At 38.7% G+C, this 23,149-nt stretch overlaps 1 protein-coding gene and 1 long non-coding RNA gene across 2 annotated transcripts in view; one reads left to right on the forward strand and one right to left on the reverse strand.

Moving 5' to 3' along the window:
* Positions 1 to 23,149, forward strand: part of LOC147371202 (bifunctional heparan sulfate N-deacetylase/N-sulfotransferase 3) — a 176,133-nt gene that overhangs the window by 68,962 nt on the left and 84,022 nt on the right. The window contains exon 4 of the mRNA XM_086407268.1: positions 20,891 to 21,076. Within this exon, the coding sequence (XP_086263394.1) occupies positions 20,891 to 21,076 (186 nt within the window). The remainder of the gene's footprint in view (positions 1 to 20,890; positions 21,077 to 23,149) is intronic.
* LOC147371203 (uncharacterized) overlaps positions 19,850 to 23,149 on the reverse strand; it is a 116,884-nt gene continuing 113,584 nt past the window's right edge. The window contains exon 4 of the long non-coding RNA XR_015166003.1: positions 19,850 to 21,112. This is a non-coding gene — a long non-coding RNA (uncharacterized LOC147371203). The remainder of the gene's footprint in view (positions 21,113 to 23,149) is intronic.

A 23,149-nucleotide genomic window follows, 5' to 3' on the forward strand; every position in this document is an offset into this window, starting at 1 on the left:
ACTCAAACTCATGTCCATCGCGTCAGTGATGCCATCCAACCATCTCATCCTCTGTTGTCCCCTTCTTCTCCTGCCTTCAATCTTTCCCATCATCAAGGTCTTCTCCAATGAGTCTGTTCTTCATATCAGGTGGCCAAAGTATTGGAGTTTCAGCTTCAGCATCAGTCCTTCCAACGAATATTAAGGACTGATTTCCTTTAGGATGGACTGGTTGGATCTCCTTGCAGTCCAAGGTACTCTCAAGAGTCTTCCCCAACACCACAGTTCAAAAGCATCAATTCTTCAGTGCTCAGCTTTCTTTATAGTCCGAGTCTCACATCCATACATGACTACTGGAAAAACCATAGCTTTGACTAGATGGACCTTTGTTAGCAAAATAACAAAGGTCTGCTTTTTAATATGTTATCTAGGTTAGTCATAGCTTTTCTTTCCAGGAACAAATGTCTTTTAATTTCATGGCTGCAGTCACCATCTGCAGTGATTTTGGAGCCCCCCAAAAAATGAAGTCTGTCACTGTTTCCACTGTTTCCCCATCTATTTGCCATGAAGTGATGGGATCAGATGCCATGATCTTAGTTTTCTGATGTTGAGTTTTAAGCCAACATTTCCACTCTCCTCTTTCACTTTCATCAAGAGGGTCTTTAGTTCTTCTTCCCTTTCTGCCATAAGGGTGGTGTCATCTGCATATCTGAGGTTATTGATATTTCTCCTGACAATCTTGATTCCAGGTTGTGCTTCATACAGTCCAGTGTTTCTCATGATGTACTCTGCATATAAGTTAAATAAGCAGGGTGACAATATACAGCCTTGACGTACTCCTTTCCTGATTTGGAACCAGTCTGTTGTTCCTGTTCTAAGTGTTGCTTCTTGAACTGCATACAGATTTCTCAGGAGGTAGATCAGGTGGTCTGTTTTTCCCATCTCTTTAAGAATTTTCCACAATTTGTTGTGATCCACACAGTCAAAGGCTCTGGCGTAGTGTTGTTCATGTACTGTATTTCTAGGTAAATCCTACTAATTGTAGTCTAAGGCTAGTGTGCAAAAGAATTAAAATACATTACACTAGTTAATTTGGATATGATTTGGGAAATTCTAAAATATAACCACTCCTTTAACCAAATTTTTTTTTCTGTAGATTTGAAGTCCTGACCCCAGAACTAGGGGCTTCCCAGGTGGCTCAATGGTAAAAGAATCCGCCTGCTAATGCAGGAGATGCTGGTTCAATCCAGTGTTGGAAAGATTCCTGGAGGAGGAAATGGTAACCCACTTCAGTATTCTTTCTGGAGAATCCCATGGATAAAGGAGCCTGGTGGGTGACAGTCCGCAGTCGCAAAGAGTTGGATGCGACTGAACATGCACCAGAACTAGAAATGACTCATTTGAAGCATAATCTCAATTTTGAGGTTTCCTGCAATTTTGCCTTTTCCAGTGTATAGTCTCCAAACCCTGAAACTATATGGAACTCTGTGGAAAGAAGAGCACATGTTATATCTCCCTTGGCTGGCCCCCCAGTTATGTAACTATCAGTTTTTTTGGTTAATCAGAATTTAAGAAAGTGCTGATGGCCACTTGCCCAATTAACATGAAATGTATTTTACATAAACTTCTAAAGCCCCAGGAGGTTTGAATAGTTGACTCACATAGTATCTTACTCGAATTTGTACAACAAAAGTTTAGAATTTGTGAAACACGCTGATTTTTCCACAAGAATATAGAAGACCAAATACTATGGGTAGCATCAGGAGCCCATATTTACCTTTTAACTTCAAACTACTCCCCAAAATAGAAAATGGCTTCAAGTGCACATTTTACAGACACTGATATTTTGTCAATAAAACACAAATAGGTCCCTACATGCTAGTATTTTGAATATGTTGACAGTATTTGCAAACTCCTGTGAGATGGAGAGCCACCATTCTTCCCTAAAAATATATATATAAATAGGACTAGTAAACAGCACGTAGAAGTGGATAAACATTGCCACAGTTTGTAATAGCACTAAAAATCCCCTCAATGTAGCAAACAGTAATTCTGTCATCTTCAGAAATCTAAAAGACTGCTGATGTTGGCAATGTTAATCAGCAAGAGAGAATATGGAGAAGAAAATTATTTTGTAGTTTCTTTTTAAATCTGTGGAGAAAGGAAGGAATTTTTAAAAGAGGAAAATACATAAAATATAAGAAAGTACTAATAAAAGATAAACTAAGAAGTGATAGAGAAGATTTCAAGGTATGTTGTTATTGTTGTTTTGGTAGTCTTCAAAAAAAATTTTACCAAGGCATATTTGACTACATTCGCTGTTATATTCCCCTGAAAACAGAACATTATCTGGAATAATAGTATTCTGTTATGACTTGGATGAATTAATCAACATATGCCAATATTATTCCGTTCAGTTCAATCACTCAGTCATGTTCAACTCTTTGTGACCCCATGGACCACAGCACACCAGGCCTCCCTGTCCACCACCAATTCCCGGAGTTTACTCAAACTCACGTCCATTGAGTTGGTGATGCCATCCAACCATATCATTCTCTGTCATCCCCTTCTCCTCCCACCTTCAGTCTTTCCCACCATCAGGGTCTTTTCCAATGAGTAAGTTCTTCTCAGGTGGCCAAAGTATTGGAGTTTCAGCTTTAGCATCAGTCCTTCCAATGAATATTCACTACTGATTTCCTTTAGGATGGACTGGTTGGATCTCCTTGCCATCCAAGGGACTCTCAAGAGTCTTCCCCAACACCACAGTTCAAAAGCATCAATTCTTCAGTGCTCAGCTTTCTTTATAGTCCAACTCTCACATCCATAAATGACCACTGGAAAAACCATAGCTTTGACTAGACGGACCTTTGTTAGCAAAATAATATCTCTGCTTTTTAATATGCTATCTAGGTTGGTCATAGCTTTTCTTTCAAGGAGCAAACGTCTTTTAATTTCATGGCTGCAGTCACCATCTGCAGTGATTTTGGAGCCCCAGAAATAAAGTTTGTCACTGTTTCCACTGTTTCCCCATCTATTTGCCATGAAGTGATGGGACCAGATGCCATGATCTTCGTTTTCTGAATGTTGAGTTTTAAGCCAACTTTTTCACTTTCATCAAGAGGCTTTTGAGTTCCTCTTCACTTTCTGCCATAAGGGTGGTGTCATCTGCATATCTGAGGTTATTGATATTTCTCCTGGAAATCTAGATTCCAGCTTGTGCTTCTTCCAGCCCAGCGTTTCTCATGATGTACTCTGCATATAAGTTAGATAAGCAGGGTGACAATATACAGCCTTGATGTACTCCTTTTCCTATTTGGAACCAGTCTGTTGTTCCATGTCCAGTTCTAAGTGTTGCTTCCTGACCTGCATACAGATTTCTCAAGAGGCAGGTCAGGTGGTCAGGTATTCCCATCTCTTTCAGAATTTTCCACAGTTTATTATGATCCACACGGTTAGAGGCTTTGGCATAGTCAATAAAGCAGAAATAGATGTCTTTCTGGAATTCTCTTGCTCTTTTCCACGATCCAACGGATGTTGATAATTTGATCTCTGGTTCCTCTGCTTTTTCTAAAACCAGCTTGAACATCTGGATGTTCACGGTTCACGCATTGTTGATGCCTGGCTTGGAGAATTTTGAGCATTATTTTACTAGCATGTGAGATGAATGAAAATGAGCAGTAGTTTGAGCATTCTTTGGTATTGCCTTTCTTTGGGATTGGAATGAAAACTGACCTTTTCTAGTCCTGTGGCTACTGCTGAGTTTTCCAAATTTGCTGGCATTTTGAGTGCACCACTTTCACAGCATCATCTTTTAGGATTTGAAATAACTCAACTGGAATTCCATCACCTCCACAAGCTTTGTTCATAGTGATGCTTCCTAAGGCCCACTTGACTTCACATTCCAGGGCAAATGATCATGAATTGAAAGAATAATTCACATTTGAAATTTGGTCATTCTTAACCTCACATGTTAAACAGAGGACATTTCTTAAAAATGCCATTCCTAGTTTCAGGTTGACAACCCAAATTATGGTCTTGAGGCAGCAGAGAACATTCATAAAAGTTTAATCAGATACAGAATCAATTGACTTTTTTGACAGGAGAAGACACACATAAAAAGAGACTGGATCCAGGATCACTCCCTCCTGGGTCATAACAACGTGAAAGAGAACAGAAGCTTTGGGGAACAGTGATTAGTATATAACACACAGTGGAGAACAGCTGTTGTTTTTATTATCAGTATATTCAGTATCATAAAACTGCCATCTTCAGTTTTTACCTGGGTTTCTGTGTTTAGAGTGACAGGTACGAGGGACAAAGATCCTCAAGTTTAAAAGCTTATTTTATATTGGGGAAGACATTGGTTCATGTGAATTCTACATTTTCTAGTATGTGTTCTCTAATGCCCACTAAGGCATTAGTCACAAAGCTGCTTTGCTGTTAAATTTAAAGATGCAATAAGAAAAATTCAAGGGTTTTATTTATTTTTTTATATATTCTATATTATTTCCTTAAATTCTTACAGCAGCTCTGAACTGTAGGCATACTTATTCTCACACCATGAAGAAGAACACTGAAAAGTCAGAGAAATTACAGTGACCCACTCATGGTGATAAAGCTCACTAGTGGTAGAATTTAAAACCAGAAATCCTCTTTTATTTTTAAACCGCATAAATTGTGATTCCAAGCGTCCTCACTGGCCTCCTAAACCAATTCACAGGTATAAGTCTAGATTTCTCTTTTGCCTGGTAACCCAAGAGGGTATCTGGGACTTCTGCTAACATCAGGGAAATTGAGAACTAGAGGTGAAATCCATAGGGCAACATTTCCCTTAGGTTCCCAAATGCTCCTTGAGCTAGGCAGAGTTTATAACATGTTGGGAAGGAAGACAAACAACTGCATTGGGGGAACTTTTCACATGACTGACCGGCATTTATCATGTATAACACAAGTTGGTTGTGTGTGCTCAGTCATTTGCAACCCCCGTGGACTGTAGCCCGCCAGGTTCCTGTTTCCATGGAATTTTCCAGGCAAGAATACTGGAGTGAGTTGCCATTCCCTACTCCAGGGGATCTTCCCAACCTAGGTATCAAACCCACATCCCTTTCCTCTCCTGTACTGGCAGGCTGATTCTTTACCAACTGCAGCACCTTGGAAGCCCCATCATGTCTACTTTACAGCCCCATACAGAGTCTACTTTATTTATTTATTTATTTTAGTTCAATGGCACTTCTATTTTTCCCAGTGGTACTTTCTTTAAATTTATTTATTTTTAATTGAAGGATGATTGCTTTACAGTATTTTGTTGGTTTCTACCAAACATCAACATGAATCAGCCATAAGTTTACCCATGTCCCTTCCCACTTCAACATCCCTTCCACCTTCCTCCCTGTCCTACCCCTCTAGGTTGATACCAAGCCCCAGTTTGAGTTCCCTAAGTCCTATAGCAAATTCCCATCAGCTGTCTATTTTACACATGTAATATATGTTTCCGTGTTACTCTCTCCATACATCCCACCCTCTACTTCCTCCCCTTCTGGCCATGTCCATAAGTCTGCTCTCTCTGTCTGTGTCTCCACTGCTGCGAGATACAGAGTCAACTTTAATTCAAAGAAACTGTTCTGGAGGAAATTCTGCCTCAATTCTCCACTCACTAGATGGAACAAGCAGTATTGTGCTAATATTGCATTTGGAAATTGGGTCGCACTCTGCTTTTTTCCACCAGCTTGGGAGCTCTAAATTTAAAGAGGAGCATGAGTGTTTCGCAGTGAAGAAACTGAAAGCACAGACAAGGAAGCCACTGGGTGTTCAAACAAGACTAGACACCATGGGTAAAACTGAACATGCACAGCAGTTAGCTAGAGGACATTTAAATTCTTTCCAACTAAGCGAATCTGAGACTATGATGTAAGACTCTTTGATGGGATCCTCTCTGTCACCATCTACAGCCAAACGCTTGCGATTTTCATTGAGTTTTAGCAAACACATCTTATCTATTAATCCTTCGGCACAATATAGACACTTCTGTCTCACATGGGAATTTGATGTCCATTTTAATTTAGCTTTGAAAGCTCTGTCTAATTGCTTACTATGGAAGGTCAACCAAATCCTCTAAGCAAACTTGCATTTGATGATTATAGCCATCAGGAAATACAGCTTTAGAGGTTGATTAGAAAATATTTTTAGTTATCAAATATGGGATGATTCAGGTACTAAGATGAAATTTCAACAGGGGATTTTTTTTGAAAGGTACTATTTCTGAGGCAAAGATTAATTGTAACATTAATTATTGACCTATAACACAGTAGAAATATACAGTTTTTCAAATTGGATACAATTCCATTAGAAAAATAAAATAACTTACTGCATTTAAGCATCAAAAGAATCATCAGTATATATACTCTCAACTGGAAACTTGGATTTAAATTTTAGTGAATTATGGTAGTTTAATTTTTAGAGATAAAATAATCAGTAGAAATTTTTATCATAGAACTCATCACCAATATCAGTGATACCTAGCACTGTTATGACAATACTTTTAAAATTGGTAGCTGTAAAACACTGTTCCGGATCCTGAAAACAAAATCTTAGGCAGGATTGTACATTTTGATTGCATCATCATTATGCCTTCACACAGTGTCCTTTTCCCCGTTTTCCAAGTTCAGCAGAACCTGCTACTTTACGTTATCTGACATGTCTAGTGCCCATTATGCAACTTCTTAGGCTACTGAGCACATTAACTTTCTAAAATGGAAATAAAGATTACAGTATCAAACTGTAATTTAAAATACATTGAAAGACTTGCTGGCTTAAGGAATATATAATAATCTTTTAATTAGTTTGCTTGCCAGCTAGAGAATGAATGAATTTTATCATTTTCACTTCAGTGAAGCACTTTATAAAGAAGGACATTAGGCTGTCATTTTATTGATATTGAAAACAAAGTGTAATTCTAATTATCCTAGTAGAAATAGAGTTTAAACCAGAATTCACAAAGGCAACTCTGAGCTGGTAGATTGCTTCTGGACCAAAGGAAGCAGCACAGTTTGAGAAAGCCAATAGCCATTATTCAGCGCAGGATGACCAAGATGGTGAAATATATAATTTATTTCATGAAAAGAATGGCTGAAGGAACTTGGAGAGGGCGAGACAAAGAAGAGGAGAGCAAGGGATATATTATCAGGGTTAATATTCACATTAAAAGTACTGGTATGGCCATGCCAGTTATTACAATATTGAAAATGTCAATACCCCCAGTACCACCTTAGACCCTCCCCATACATGTTCCAAGCCTCCCAACTACTCAGCAACTCAGAGGGCCTGGCTCATAGTCTCCAACATCCAGCTTCAGTTCTACAGCTGGCACCAGGTCTGACCAATCAGTGGATGGCATGTTGACTGGTAAATATTTTGAGTGTTAACCCTGAATATGATGAATCCATCAATAAAAGTAAAATCTATACAACTGCTAACTTTGTGTCTATTTTCACCTTTTTGTACCTCCCCCTTCAAGTTCCCAGTTATTCAGTATTTTCTATGAGTTTTCTTTTGCACTATTCCTGCTCCATCTCAAAACTTCCCTTCTCCTCTCCACTTCCAAATGTTTTATCCCACACCTGGATCACTGCAGCAGCATCCAAACTAGTCTCCCCAACTCCTCGTTCTTTTCCTTTAATTTATGCTCAGAGAGGGAAAGCTGTGCAACTTGAAATTCTATTATTCTGTTTTCCCTGCGTGAAACAGAACCTTGCATTTCAGTGAGAAAGGTTCTTGGCTCTCCAGAGGAAATGTAAGAAGAGAACATTTCGAGCTCCAGATAGCGACCAGACATTGAACTTGGTGCTCTCCACGCAGCCTCCATTCATCCAGACACCTGTGAACCTAGTTATTCCCATATTTAAAATGCAAAAAGTGAGCCTCAGAGAGCGTATGTAATTTTCTTAAAATCACACAGCCAGTGAAAACTGGGGAGAGGGTTCGATCTCAGGCCGGTCAAGATCCAGAGCCCACGTAACCAGCATGGTTTGTGTAACTGAACGTTGCCCATGCCATTGATACTGTTATTGATTGCTATTACAAAAACTTCATGACTGGAATGTTACTATTTCTCTGAAGAGTTATATTTAATTTAAACAAATTCAGAATATTAGAATCTGGATTTTTACAATGTTTTTCTTTTAATTGCTCTTTATATGATTTGTGCAATTTCTTCCATCTGTGTAGCTATCACCCAAGTATTAACTGTCCTGATGTTTATTATAAATACCAGACCGTGTGCAGTAGTTATAACAAAGATCAGTATCAACTCTTCTACTCTGTCAGTATTATTACTTCAGTTAAAGTTAATACCATGAAGTCTTAAAGATTCCTAGTCTATTCAATTTTATATATTTTCAAAAAGATTAAATGTGTTTGCAAATACTCTGGGAGTTTAAGCCTGCCCCTGAATTGTTTATAGCGTTATTACTTCTCAAGGACCCTGAAGGTCCATAGTAAACTCATAACTTCAAACTCTGAGAAAGCTGGATTAAACTAAACCCTCCAATTCCTTCACTGTGTCTCTAGAAAACTTTATTTTCAGTGATTTTGCTACAGCATAAAAAAGTAAAGCCTCATAGATTCTTTTTTTCTTACATTTCTATAAACCCCTTCATGTGTTTATTTGAAGAAATCTTGGCAATTCAAAAAAAAAAAAAAATCAACCTGGCCTGTGTAAAGTAAAAGTGTTTACATCATTCTGTTGAGTATTCTTACAAAAGTGCACCCTTTAGTGGTATATTTATTTATGAGACATTTAACAAAGATATGATGACACTTCAGAAATTCTGAAGGGAACTCTAAGAGAGGAAAACAGTATGCTCTGTTAAATGGAAACTCACTTGAAATAAATTACATAATTATTAGGGGAGACTAGAAGAAAATCAATCACTCTCCCCAAAATAATTCTTTCTTAGAGGTTAAAATGAAAATGAAGCTAAGTATGTATACCCTCTTTCTTTATTGGTACTAAATTATTAGCTTAACTTTTGCTTCTGTGATTTCTTTTTTTTTCTTCCAGTTTTATTGAGATACAATTGATACACATTCAATATTGTGTAAGTTTAAGGAGTGCAGCATGATTTGATTTACATACATCATGAAATGATTCCCACAATAAGCTTAGGGAACATCCCTCATCTCATATGGATATAAAATCAAAGAAATATTGATATAAAAAATATTTCCTTATGATCAGAATTCCTAGGATTTATTGTCTTAACAACTTTTATGTTTATCATGTCATATATTATGTCCCTGGTACTTATTTAGAAAGTTTGTACCTTTTGACTGACTTCATCCAATTCCCACTCCCCCACCCCCCACATCTGATAAGTACAAATCTGATCTCTTTTTCTATGAGTTTGTTTGTTTTTTGAAGTATAGTTCGCCGTTCAGTTCAGTTCAGTCGCTCAAGTCATGTGCGACTCTGCGACCCCGTGGATTGCAGCACGCCAGACTTCCCTGTCCATCACCAACTCCCGCAGCTTGCTCAAACTCATGTGCATCCAGTCAGTGATGCCATCCAACCATCTCGTCCTGTGTCGTCCCCTTCTCCTCCCACCTTCAATCATTCCCAGCATCAGGGTCTTTTCCAATGAGTCGGTTCTTTGCATCCGGTGGCCAAAGTATTGGAGTTTCAGCTTTAGCATCAGTCCTTCCAATGAATATTCAGGACTGATTTCCTTTAGGATGGACTGGTTGGCTCTTCTTGTAGTCCAAGGGACTCTCAAGAGTCTTCTCCAACACCACAGTTCAAAAGCATCAATTCTTCAGCTCTCAGCTTTCTTTATAGTCCAACTCTCACATCCACACCATGACTACTGGAAAAACCATAGTTTTGATTAGACGGACCTTTGTTGGTAAAGTAATGTCTCTGCTTTTTAATATGCTGTCTAGGTTGGTCATAGCTTTTCTTCCAAGGAGCAAGTGTCTTTTCATTTCACGGCTGCATTGTATAACTGACCTACAATACCATGTTAGTTTCTGTTACACGACTTAGTGATTTGATGTTTTATATGTGTTTCTGGAATTTCTTAAAGCATTAAGGCTTACTAAATTTCATTAAAGTTCTTCAAATAATTCAGCTATTCTTTTAGGATACTTGAAGAGGAATATTTGATGTCAAGAAAGGGCTTTTGCCGATGTCATTATTATGGCCTTATCAAATGTATAGTTCACCAAGGATATTTTAATCTCCTACTTTACATACAATATCAATTACTTTTTCCAGAAGAAATGTATACTGTTTGATAAAACTTCTTTTTAAGATAAGATTGATAATGTGTATTTTCAGCCCCCATATCTTCTTTTAAGGGATGTTTGCTCTCAAATAAGAATCCTCAGTCTTGGGGGGGAACTAGAAGAACTGGAGGAAGGATTCTTAGTTTACTTTTGTTTCTTTTGTTTCTTTATTTGTTATTTCAATAAGAAAGAGAATAATGTTAATAAGATGAAAGGAAGTCAAATGGCACTTGACCTCTAACGTTGCTTGTATGTTTTATTTTCTACAATACCGTAAGATAATTGATTACCCCTACTTGGCAAATAAAGAAATTGAGGTTTGGTGAAGCTGTGTAACCTGCTGGGGTGCTATAACTAATGAAGGGCAGCACTAAGATTGAGCCCAGAACTTCTAAATTTGTGCTTCCTCCATGACACTGTCATTCCCCATCCCCGATATTCCCTGGTAAACACTGATCGTTTTATGTTGTGGGTTTGACTATCTTTATTTACCTTTAAAAAAATTTTATCAAAGTATAGTTGATTTACAATGCTGTGTTAATTTCCGCTATATGCCAAAGTAATTCAGTTATACATGTATATGTATTTTTTTCATATTCTTTTCCACTATGCTTTATCACAGTATACTGAATATAGTTCCCTGTGCTACATTAATAAGACCCTGTTACTATCTATGCTATATATAATAGTCTGCATGTGCTAATGCCCAACTTCCAATCCATCCCTCCCTCTATGGCTCTCTTTGAACATGGGAAAAATAAGATTCTTTTCTCACTGTATACTTAATGAAACACTAGACTCTCCAGATCTGAGTGACTTCAGAGTGATAAGGTCATACCTCTGTTTTATGAATTACTATAAAAACAAGATCTCATTATTAACACCTTTATCCAAAGACTTTTGTACCTTTCGTTACTGTTGTTGCTGTTTGTTTCGTCGCTCAGTCCTTTCTGACTCTTTTGTGACCCCACAGACTGTAGCCCACCAGGCTCCTCTGTCCATGGGATTTACCAGGCAAAAATTCTGGAATGGGTTACCATTTCCTTCTCCAGGGTGACCTTCCCAACTCAGGGATCAAACCCATGCCTCTTATATCACAGGCGGATTCTATACCACTGAACCCCTGGGAAGCCCTTTGTTACTGTAGTTATGTTTTTTCAAACTCCAAACTGTGAGATAAAGACCATCACCTTCCTGGGGTTTCTGGACCCACAGGAATATCACTAACTGGGGAAGTTTGCCTCAGCCTTGGTGTTCCATGTCTTTGTTGGAGTTTCATTTTATAGGAGCTTCCTTGGTGGCTCAGATGGTAAAGGATCCCCTTGCAATGCAGGAAACCCAGGTTTGATCCCTGGGTTGGGAAGATCCCGTGGAGAAGGGAATGACCACCTACTCGAGTATTCTTGCCTGGAGAAGCCCATGCACAGGGAAGCCTGGTGGGCTACAGTCCATGGGGTCGCAAAAAGTCAGACAAGACTGAGTGACTAACATACACACAATCATATCTATTCATTTCATAGATATGATTGATTAAGTCACTGGCCACATGGTTGAAGTCAGTATCAGAGTCTCCTCCCCTGCCTAGAGGTCAGGTTGATTATAAGCTGGCTCAATGCCCCAACTCTCTAATCGGATGTTTGGTCTTTCAGGCCTGGCTAAATTCTGAACTGAGTCATTTTGTTAACATAAATTCAGATCTTTGGTCTCAGGAATCCACTATGAATAAAGGACATTCCTATCACTTAGAAAATTCCAAGGATTTAGGGCTTACCTCCCAGCAACCAGGGATGATGAAGACCAGCCAGTTTTTTAGTTATACAACAGCTGCCAACAGAGGATGATTTTAAACTCATAAACCAAATCTAAAAAACACCATGATCATCACTGAAGATTTTTCACATACCAGCCAGCAAACAATTTATATTATGAATTAAAGAGCACACTGAAAAACTAGAAAGAAATCTAGTAGCCAAATCTATAAATACTAACCAGATTTATGTAAATATGCCTATCACATTTTAGGGTGTTATCACTTCCTTAAATATGTAAGAAGAAAATTATACATGTTAGTTTAAGATTAGATCATGGATTTAAAATAGTGCATTTATATTTAGCATCCAAATATGAGACTATTTCTAAACACCACAAGGATTATGTCAAAAAAACACAGAGTTTTAAATCTGAATCTTAGTGATTACTTGCACAACCCGTTTAATTCACAATTGAAAAAAAAAGAAAACTCAGCTTCCTTTACTAAAGGAGTTATTTCTTTTAAGATCTTTCATTACATAGCATGCCAGAAATACCATCATTTAATCACAGGAATGTGTTCTAATATTTACACTCTTAGCACTCAGTACCAAACCTAATTCCTTAACCTAAAGATAAATCCTGACTTGCCTAGTTTGGTTCTAGATGAAGAAGGAAATACGATTCCTTTAAATAGTAACTTTACATATATTGGGCCACCATCAATTCCATTTCTTACTTCCCTCCCCGAGTTACAGCAACTGCTACAGGACCACTCCCAGTGCCAGAGGCCTCACAGGTTCTCATAAGCTAAAAAGTCACGTGTCGATCATTAGTATTACCTTAGGAAAACACTCTTTAGACGTTTTAAAATTCTTCTCAAATTCAAGGGAATGTGTGTGTATGTGTATATACATGCATATGTGTATGTATATGTATATGTCTTTTAGTGAAAAGGTTTTAATTCCACTTCTCCAAACAAGCTCCTATTATCTGAAAAAATGCATTATTTTCTGTGTGAAATAATAGCTTATACAGCCACAGCTTTTAAAGAAGCCAGTTTAAAAACTGAAGCAAACCATTTTCTTCTAGAAACAACTCCAAAATATACTACTAAATATAAACATAGGTATACTTTATTGGAAGCCCATTTTATCTGTAAATGTAAATTCTCAATACTACAAGATAGTTAAACAAAGCATTAACTTCTATATACTGAAGAAATGGGACATTCTAACCCAAATGAACTCGAGAAAAGCATTTAGAAGTATTTTGAAATTACTTTGTAATGAAGTTTTAGATTTTCTTCCAACTATAGAATGTAGAATGTTTGCTTTTGTTTTGTTTCAGAGTGTCTGCTTGATTTCCTATCATTGTGCATTTTTTATTACATTAGTTCTTATACTTGCTAATCTGAAAAATATGGAAATAGCAGATTTTTAGGTCATTAGTGGAAATTTAAAATGTTCTCTTTAGAAGGATTTAAATAGAGGAAAATATTAAAAGTAAAGTACCATTTTTGAGTATACACCTGGACAAAACTATAATTCAAAAAGATACTTGTACCCTTATGTTCATAGCAGCACTATTCACAGTAGCCAAGTCATGGAAACAACCTAAACGTCCACTGACAGATGAATTGGATAGAGAAGATATGGTACCTATATACAGTGGAGTATTACTCAGCCATAAAAAAAAATAATGCCATTTGCAGCAACATGGATGCAACTCAAGATCATTATACTAAGTGAAGTAAGTTAGAAAGACAAATACTATATGATATCACTTATATGTAGTTTAAAATGAACCTATCTGCAAAACAGAAAACAGTCTCACAGACACAGAGATCAGATTTGTGGTTGCCAAGGGACAAGGAGGGAGAAAGAAGAATGGACTGGGAATTTGGGGTTTGCAGATGCCAACTATTATTTAGAATGGATAAACAGCAAAGTCCTACTGTGTAGCTGCTGCTGCTGCTAAGTCGCTTCAGTCGTGTCTGATTCTGTGCAACCCCATAGATGGCAGCCCACCAGGCCCCCCCATCCCTGGGATTCTCCAGGCAAGAACACTGGAGTGGGTTGCCATTTCCTTCTCCAGTGCGTGAAAGTGAAGTCGCTCAGTCATGTCCGACTCTTCCCGACCCCAAGGACTGCAGCCTACCAGGCTCCTCCATCCATGGGATTTTCCAGGCAAGAGTACTGGATAGCACAGGAAACTAAATCCAATCTCCTGGGATAAACCATAATAGAAAAGAACATTTTAAAAAAGAATGTATATATGTATAAAACTGAGTCACTCTGCTGGTACAGCGGAGACTGGCACAACATTGTAAATCAACTACAATTTTTAAAAAGTAAAGTACCATTCTTGATTACTAGCAAGAATTTAAATAAGAAATATTACCAAGGATTTGTTGTTGTTCTTCAGTCGCTCAGTTGTGTCTGACTCTTTGTGACCCCGTGGACTGCAGCACACCAGGCTTCCCTGTCCTTCACCATCTCCTGGAGCTTGCTCAAATTCATGTCCATTGAGTCAATGATGCCATCCAACCATCTCGTCCTGTGTCGTCCCCTTCTCCTCCCACCTTCAATCTTTTCCAGCATCAGAGTCTTTTCTAATGAACTGGCTCTTTGCATCAGGTGGCCAAAGTATTGGAATTTCAGCTTCAGCATCAGTCCTTCCAATGAATATTCAGGACTGATCTCCTTTAGGATGGACTGGTTTGATCTCATTGCAGTACAAGGGACTCTCAAGAGTCCAACACCACTGTTCAAAAGCATCAATTAATCAAGGATAGTAATAAACAACTATTTCTTCAGGAATGAAGTTACCATGTTTCTCAAATACATGACTACCAGTTTATTCCTTTTATTCTTTTGGTTTTGAGAAAGTTTTTCTGAGAAATAACACATCACTTTTTGCTTAATAAAATTGTGTTATCTTCATATTTGCATGTGGAAACGTCCGAACATACGATTTAGGAAAATCTTGAAATTTTAAATTCTATACAGTGTAGTTTAAATATAAATTCATAATAATAAATGTTTATTACTTGAATAATAATCTTTAACTATAGTCTCAAAAGTGTTTTGAAGTATTACTTTTATGGGTGTTAATTTTATAGGTGTTAAATTTCTCTGTGAGTTACCATATGTCCATTCTGCAGAGAACTGAGAGTTTGAGATAATTGAGAGAGTAAAAATTAGAATTGGAGGGAGGTAGTCAGTATCAGTTCACACACTTGTTCATTAATATTATTGGAGTGCTTGTTGTTGGCAAGACACTGGGCTTATAGCAGTGGGTAAAACAGAACCCAGAATTCATGGAGCTTATTGTTTAATGAGGAAGAGAAACATTAAGAAACAATTATATGGGACTTGCCTTGTGGTCGAGTGATTAAGAATCTGCCTGCCAATGCAGGGAACGTGGGTTTGCTCCCTGGTCCAGGAAAATCCCAGATGCTATGGAACAACTAAGCCCACAGGCCACAACTACAGAGCCCGTGTGCTGCAACTGCTGAGGCCCTGGTGCCTAGAGTCCGTGCTCTGCAAGAGAGAAAGCCTGAGCACAGCAGTGATCATGACACATGACCAAAACAAATAAATGAATGAAAAATTGTAAAGTACTTATTAAAAGCAAGGAAATAATTATATGAAGGAATATTCACTTACAACCTGTGCTGTGTACCATGGAAAAAAGATGAGCAGTACTAAGAGAAGTCTTAATGTGGACTTAGTTTAGATTGGGACTTGACAGTGAAGGCTTCTCTGAACATATCACAAATAAAGGAACTAAGAGAGATATCAAATCTATCTAAGTGAAGAGTTGGAGTAGGGAAATTCTAGTCTGGCAAGATCACAAGTGGGAGGATGCTGAGGGTGGAAATTGCTTGGTGACTTTCAACAAAAATTAACGTGATTAAAATACAGTAAAATGTGGAGGGTGGTACAAAACTAGGCAAGAGAGAGAAGCAAAAGTCACACCGTGCAAGATTCACAACCATTCTATGAATTTTGTATTTTATCTTAAGTGCCAGGGGAAACCATGGAAGGATTTTGAGCAGGACGTCACCAGGTCATATTTGGGTGTTAAAGTGTTACTCTGGCTGCTATGTAGAGGATGGATTGAAAGCACACAGAGCAGAAATGGGTTGAATGGTTAGGAGGCCATGGAATAACATGGCAGATTGGATTAGGGGAGTGATGATGATGCTGATTTTAGAACTGGAGAAAAGTGGATAGGTTTCAGATTTACACTAGAGACATACTGATAGAACATGATAATGACCTAGATTAAGAAAAGAATGAAGAAACCTATCAAGAATAGCCTCTGTCTTTTTGACACAGCAACTCGTTGGTTGATAACGGATCATGTTATTTAGTCACATGGAGGAACCCTGGGGAAAGAGCCTGTCTGGTAGAGCTTGAGAGGTGGAGCTGAAGAGTTCAGTTGTGAGACTAATTAATCCCACTTGTGTTCTAAGTATTTAACATACATTTTATAGTAACATAAACATAATCCCCAATCTTTTTGGTCCATGTCCTCTACTAGGGAAATTTTTATTACAGATGCTATAGCTAAGATGCTACTTTCAATCAAGGATTAATGAAAAGAATAAGGAGAATTAACTTTTTAATCTAAAATGTCTACTCTCTTAGACTTTTTGACCCAGATTCCAAAATAATAGTGTACTTAATTTCAAATTAAAAGATCTGGAAGAGGAAAAAAAAGATCAGAAGAGATCAGGAGTTTAGCATAAGGAATAAATCTTCTGAAACATAATAGACTGCCTTCCAGAACATATAACCTGCAATCTTAGCCCAGACTTTTCTGTGCAATAATATTTCAGGTGTTCTTCCTGGTATTGAATGCAAATTTGGAGCCCAATTTATATTGCCTTCATCTCTTTTAAAAGAGACCACCTACTAACGAATGCTCAGTGATTCACAGGCTGGAGCCACATGGCGTTGGTTGAGGGTAAACAGATCAAGAGGAAAGCAGGCCCAGGAGGGGATAGTGAGAGGGATAGAAGCACCAAGGCTCATAAGGCAGAGTCCCCAAGTCCACAGTGAAAGCAGGAAAAAGGGCCTATCTTTTATTGACAGAGAAAGGGTGGCCCAGTACTTTCATAATTCCACATTATAGCTGAGACACAGATTTGATCCCTGGGTCGGGAAGAGCCCCTGGAGGAGGAAATGGCAACCCATGCCTGCATTCTTGATTGGGAAATCCCATGGATAGAGCAGCCTGGTGGGCTGCATACAGTCCATGGGGTCACAAAGAGTCCGATATGACCGAGCACACACACACCACTAGCTTTTTATCATGGCCATGGCCCAAAACTCAGCTTCAAAAAGATACATTGTCCACGGGAATGTGGTACTATCTAGTGTAATCTAGTTAATATCATTGAGTTAAGGAGGATGATAGCGTATTTAAAAATGGAGGCAGGCCAATAATGACAACAGTACTAAACGGCAGTCATTGAATGTGCATCGTGTTTCAGGAGCTGTACTCAACGCTTTCCATGTATTATATTATTGAATTTCCTCCGAACCCCTTGTGAGGTTTACAGGTCATAAATCATTCTCCAAAGACCACATAGGTGGTAAATGCAAGAGTGAACTGGCCAGATCTGTTTGACTCCAGAAGTGGAGTTTGCCTCAGTGCCTCACTGCATCAGCATACAAATCAAAGATGAGATTAAAGAACCTCAGTAGTTCTTTAGAGATAAGAGCTGAAACTAAAAACAGAAATTGTGATATGTTGGTTTGCAAATATTTGGGAATATTCTGGCTTTCCAGGTGGTGCAGTGGTAAAGAATCTGCCTGCCAATGCGGGAGATGCAGTTCGATCCCTAGGTGGAAGATCCCCTGGAGAAGGAAATGGCAACCCACTCCAGTGTTCTCGCCTGGGAAATTTCCCAAAATAAGGGGAATGTCTCTGCTGTATTGGACGGTCCTTTCCTAACACGGTGTTCTGAAGAGATAGCTGACCACTTACAGGTATTTAAAAACTACCTTGAGCTTTCTGTCAGCATAATTTCTCACACATTTGAGATACTTAAATTTTATAACATCACTCCTGTCATTGTGAATTTCATTCTTGCTTCCTCGTATACCCTTTTAAAAGCTGTTTACCTGTAATTGTTCACCATTTTCCTTTAAATTTCTGTGGTTGAAATTCACTTGCTTTCCACTGGTCCATTATCACTACACCCCTGTTCTTAAACCACTTTAGATAAATATTTCACTGACTTTTTCTAACACAAAGTATATGTTGGTAATTTTTAGTTGAAAAAAAATGCCATAGCTTGAGTTTTTAAAAACCAAGGGGGAAAAAAAGAAATATTTCAATTCACTTTGTAGTGAAATTCAATTTTTTTTGGTTAAAAATGATTTTATTCCATGTTCTTCACATTTATAGTGTTTCTATCAAGTGGTCAGTTGTCAATCACATTTCCCCCCCTTTAAAAGTTTTTGTTTGGTTTTGCTATTTTTAAGACTTTATCATTGCTTTTAGTTTTTATAGCTTTGCTCTGTAAATGTCAATTTTTTAAAAACTTACCTTGCTTTGAAGTTTAACAGATTTCTTAATCTGTTAAACTTCAGATCCCTGTACAATGTACAGTATCCCTTCAGTTTTGGGAAATTACTATTCACTATCTCTTCAATTGCTGCTTCTGATTCTAAATGACATAATAATAATTGCCTGCTAATATGCTTGGAGAAGGCAATGTCACCCCACTCCAGTACTCTTGCTTGGAAAATCCCATGGACAGAGGAACCTGGAAGGCTGCAGTCCATGGGGTCACTGAGGGTCGGACACAACTGAGCGACTTCACTTTCACTTTTCACTTTCATCCATTGGAGAAGGAAATGGCAACCTACTCCAGTGTGCTTGCCTAGAGAATCCCAGGGACGTGGGAGCCTGGTGGGCTGCTGTCTATGGGGTCGCACAGAGTCAGACACGACTGAAGTGACTTAACAGCAGTAGCTAATATACTAAAGTCACTTCAGTTGTGTCTGACTCTTTGTGACCCCCATGGACTATAGCCTGCCAGGCTCATCTGTCCATGGGATTCTCTAGGCAAGAATATTGGAGTGGGTTGCCATTTCCTTCTCCAGGGGATCTTCCCAACCCAGGGGTCAAACCTGTGTCTCTTATGTCTCCTGCATTGGCAGGCAGGTTCTTTACCAATATCATCACCTGGGAAGCCCAGATAATAATTGCCTAGTTATGGTAATTTCTAGCAAAGATGCAAATAAAGTGAAGAACATGGAAATTTCCTCCCACCCTTTGGAAACACAAGTATAATCCACTCCATCTCTCAGTCCACCCATTCTCTTCCTCACAGCAACGGTGTGGCAGCTCCCTTTCCAGCATCCTCAACTACAGCTGACTGAGCTGAGTTCTGAATGATGAAGACTTACAAGTTAAGAGAAAAGGGGCATTCCAATTAGGTAGATAATATGTACAATGTACAGCAAAGATGTAAAGGGAATCATCAGAAATTAGGATGGGGAGATGAATGCAAATAGGATGCAATGCAAATAGTCTACATTAGGTAGGTTGGGACCAAATTTTGAGAGCCTTTTCTGCCGTAATGAAGGAGTCTGATAGATACTTAAGGGATGACAAACCACTGGCAACCCATGAACCTTCTGTGCTTAGGTGCTCAGACACTTCCTTCACCTCCTATTATTATTTAGGTTGAAAAGCAAAGCTTGCCATGCCTTTTCCATTTTATCCATATCCATTTGTAGCATATTTCTATAATTCCTGATACTATGGTTCTCTGTATGTGAAATTGTGCTTTGGTATGAAGAAAAACCACAACTAATTCAAGTCTATTTGGGTGGAACTTTTGAAAAATACAAGTAGAAAAATAAAATATCATTTAGGAGAAAAAAAATACATGTCTGCCACTGAAGCTATTCTTCTATTAAAAGGCATTTCATGCTATACGCAAAAGACACTTATCAGCATTAGTGGGCCATCTGAAATGAAGAAGAATAATTACAATTATACAAAGTTGTCTCAAGCCCCCTCCAAAATAGCCCAGTTGTCACATAGATTTATGTTTGGAATTTCGAGACTTGGTCAGGACCAAGTGAATAGAAGGAGGAGGAGCTGGGAGAGAAGGGGGACAGAGAGGGAGTGTGTGTGTTTAATTTAGAAAATTTTTAAGCTGGATTCATTTTATATACCAAAGCTGGATTTCAAATCGACTCAATTTCCAGATTGTTAGGTTCTTTCAGTACTTTCTACTTCACTGTAACCAAGCTTTGGCTTCAAAGAAAATTGGTCTATAAAATTTTTACCACATTTTCTAGTCAAAAGTGTGTGCTTCTACCAAGGCAGGGGACACTGTCTGTTACTGGCCCTCTCCTTGAGAAACCAACAGAAATGCGGCAAAGTTGGTAGAAACTGGGATACAGGCAAAGTAAAATCCTGTTAGCAAGTCTAATGAATGCAGAGTGTGTTCTGTCCCTCTCGGAAGCATTGGTTTTATTTTGTGGGAAGTACTGAGTGTTCTTTACAGTAAGTGTTTGTCATGTAAGTTACTGAGATGGTGAGGAGAGAAGAGGATGTGGCCGCTACAGGATACAGTGAATGCAGGCTCTTTCATGTTATTCGTTAAAGTCGCCAGTCCTTCTCACTGCCTCTTAATACAAACCCATCATCATCGAGACTGGTGGGATGGCTGTCGGGCTTCATGAAGTCTAGAGGTCTTCATGTTCATCACTTTAATTTTACCATATAATTAAGTAATGATGGACTGAAGCAAATGTATTTATAGCATATGTGAAAATCCTGAGGTAAAAACAGGATGCCGATCAATCTTCCCACATCCTAACGAACATCTGCTTGGTCTTAGGAGCATGGCATTCCTACTGACATGGGCTATGCAGTGGCCCCTCACCATTCAGGCGTCTATCCTGTACATGTTCAGCTATATGAAGCCTGGAAGAAGGTTTGGAATATTAGAATCACCAGCACTGAAGAATATCCACACCTGAAGCCAGCTAGATACCGGAGGGGCTTCATCCACAAAAACATCATGGTGAGCATCTGTGGTTTGGGTAGGGCACACCACATTCTGCCAGAAAGAAGCAGAGAAACGAGCGATGTATTAACAGCTTAACAGAGGGAAAGCTCCATGCAGCAGAAAGCATAGTTTTCACATCCAAGCGAAGGATGTTTCAGTTACAGTCACTTTTTTTTCAGTTCTTCAAACATAACTTTAAAGTGTTATTTTACTGACACTACTGCTAATAAGCAGGCACTGATGTCAAACCACTAAGGAGACATTACATCTAACTTGCAGATAATTTATAGAAGCCATCATTTCTTCAGTTACTTAGCATGTAAAACTAACACTGTCTCTCTGCATATTAACCATGCCACTCTTTTACAAGCCAAACTGTCCTCTTTATCAATGTCAGACTAAAAAAAAAAAATCTCAGGTATTTACAAGAAGCCACATGTCCTGCATAATTATTAACAAGTCATAATATAGAGTACAAATGAGAGATGATGTTAAGTCATTTGTTATCTGTTGTCAAATTCTCTCCGAAGTGTCTCTATTTGGTTTTGTGTTTTTACACTGGTGACAAATATATATTGTCAAAATATATTGTTACTTAATACTTTGTGAGGCCTCTCAAAGTAAGTAATTAGGAAAAAATCCTAATTTTCCCCAAATCAGAAGGTCTAAAGAGTACTGTGGTGTTAGGCGTAGGTCTCCTGATTTAGACACACGTTTAGACACACATTTAGATCACACCCATGTTCTGATCATCTGGGTTTTGATGATCTGTCTACAAATCAAACTCATGAAACCACCTCAAATGAAACCTATTATCTTCCCTTCATTCCAGCTATTGGTCCTGCTATTCCTAATTCAGTTTTAGCGATTTGAACATTGCACTACCCACCCCATGTCCAATCAAGTCTCTACATTCCATCAATAATTCCTTCATAATATTGTAATATTCACTACCTTTCTCTTTCTGTAATATTCATTGCCTTTACTCTTATTTGTAAACCACAGGGCTGATTCCTATTTCATCTATTTACAGCTTCTATCCACCCCCACCACAGTCCATCCCATGGACAGTGCCAACCTGTTAATCCTAAAATGCTGCCTTCACCTTGACCTTCCTAACCTATTCTTTCCAGTTGTTTCCACACCCTTTAACTTGCTCTGCAGGGACCTAAAAACAATTTAAACTAAGTCTACCTTTCTAGCTCCTATTTTCCCATAGTTAGCACAGACTCACTCCAGCCAAAAAGATCTGCAGCAGTATCACTGTGTCCATACCTCTGTCACCCTTTCAACCTTGAAAGACTTTCTGACCACTCTCTACCTATTCCTATTCCATTTATTCCTCAGTATCAAGTCCCGTATCTTATAGAACATGAAGCACCTTGGTGTATGTCTAGCAGTTCAACACCTAGGTCCGGCCTACACTGGTCTTATTCTCCTCTGAATTCCCATAACATATCATCTTGTAACTCCACTGGGAACATAAAGACTTACCACATTTCAGGGTGTTTGTGCCCTACCCAGAAGCTATGAGGCTCCAGTCCTATTGCGTTATAGGGCAGTTTTTCTCTTTATTCAGTAAGGAACTGATGGAAAACCAAGACATCCCATCCTAATCCCTGGTTGTTAAATGTGACTCTCTGAAGAGAGCCAGAAACCTCAAAGCAATTAGATTACAGACCTGCTTATTTACTTACTGTTTCTAATGGAGATACCCACTGGTGGAGACTCCCACCAATCCTCCCAGCAGCGTCATGGGTGGCATTTACCAGGAACGCTTATTGGCAGTTGCTCTGGATTCAGGCCTTGCTTGTGCATGCGTGCTCAATTGCTCAGTCATTTCTGACTCTTTGCGACTCTTTGGACTATTGCCCTCCAGGCTCCTCTGTCCATGGGATTTTTCAGGCAAGAATACTGGAGAGGGTTGCCATTTCCTCCTCTAGGAGATCTTCCTGACCCAGGGATTGAACCCACATCTCCTTCATTGCAGGCAGATGCAACCCCATGGACTGTAGCCTAACCAGGTTCCTCCATCCATGGGATTTTCCAGGCAAGAAAACTGGAGTGGGTTGCCATTTCCTTCTCCAC

This window comes from Bos grunniens, chromosome 6, assembly GCF_055505025.1.
Source record: "Bos grunniens cultivar Pamir isolate PY7600 chromosome 6, Bosgru_T2T1.0, whole genome shotgun sequence".
Taxonomy (NCBI): domain Eukaryota; kingdom Metazoa; phylum Chordata; class Mammalia; order Artiodactyla; family Bovidae; genus Bos; species Bos grunniens.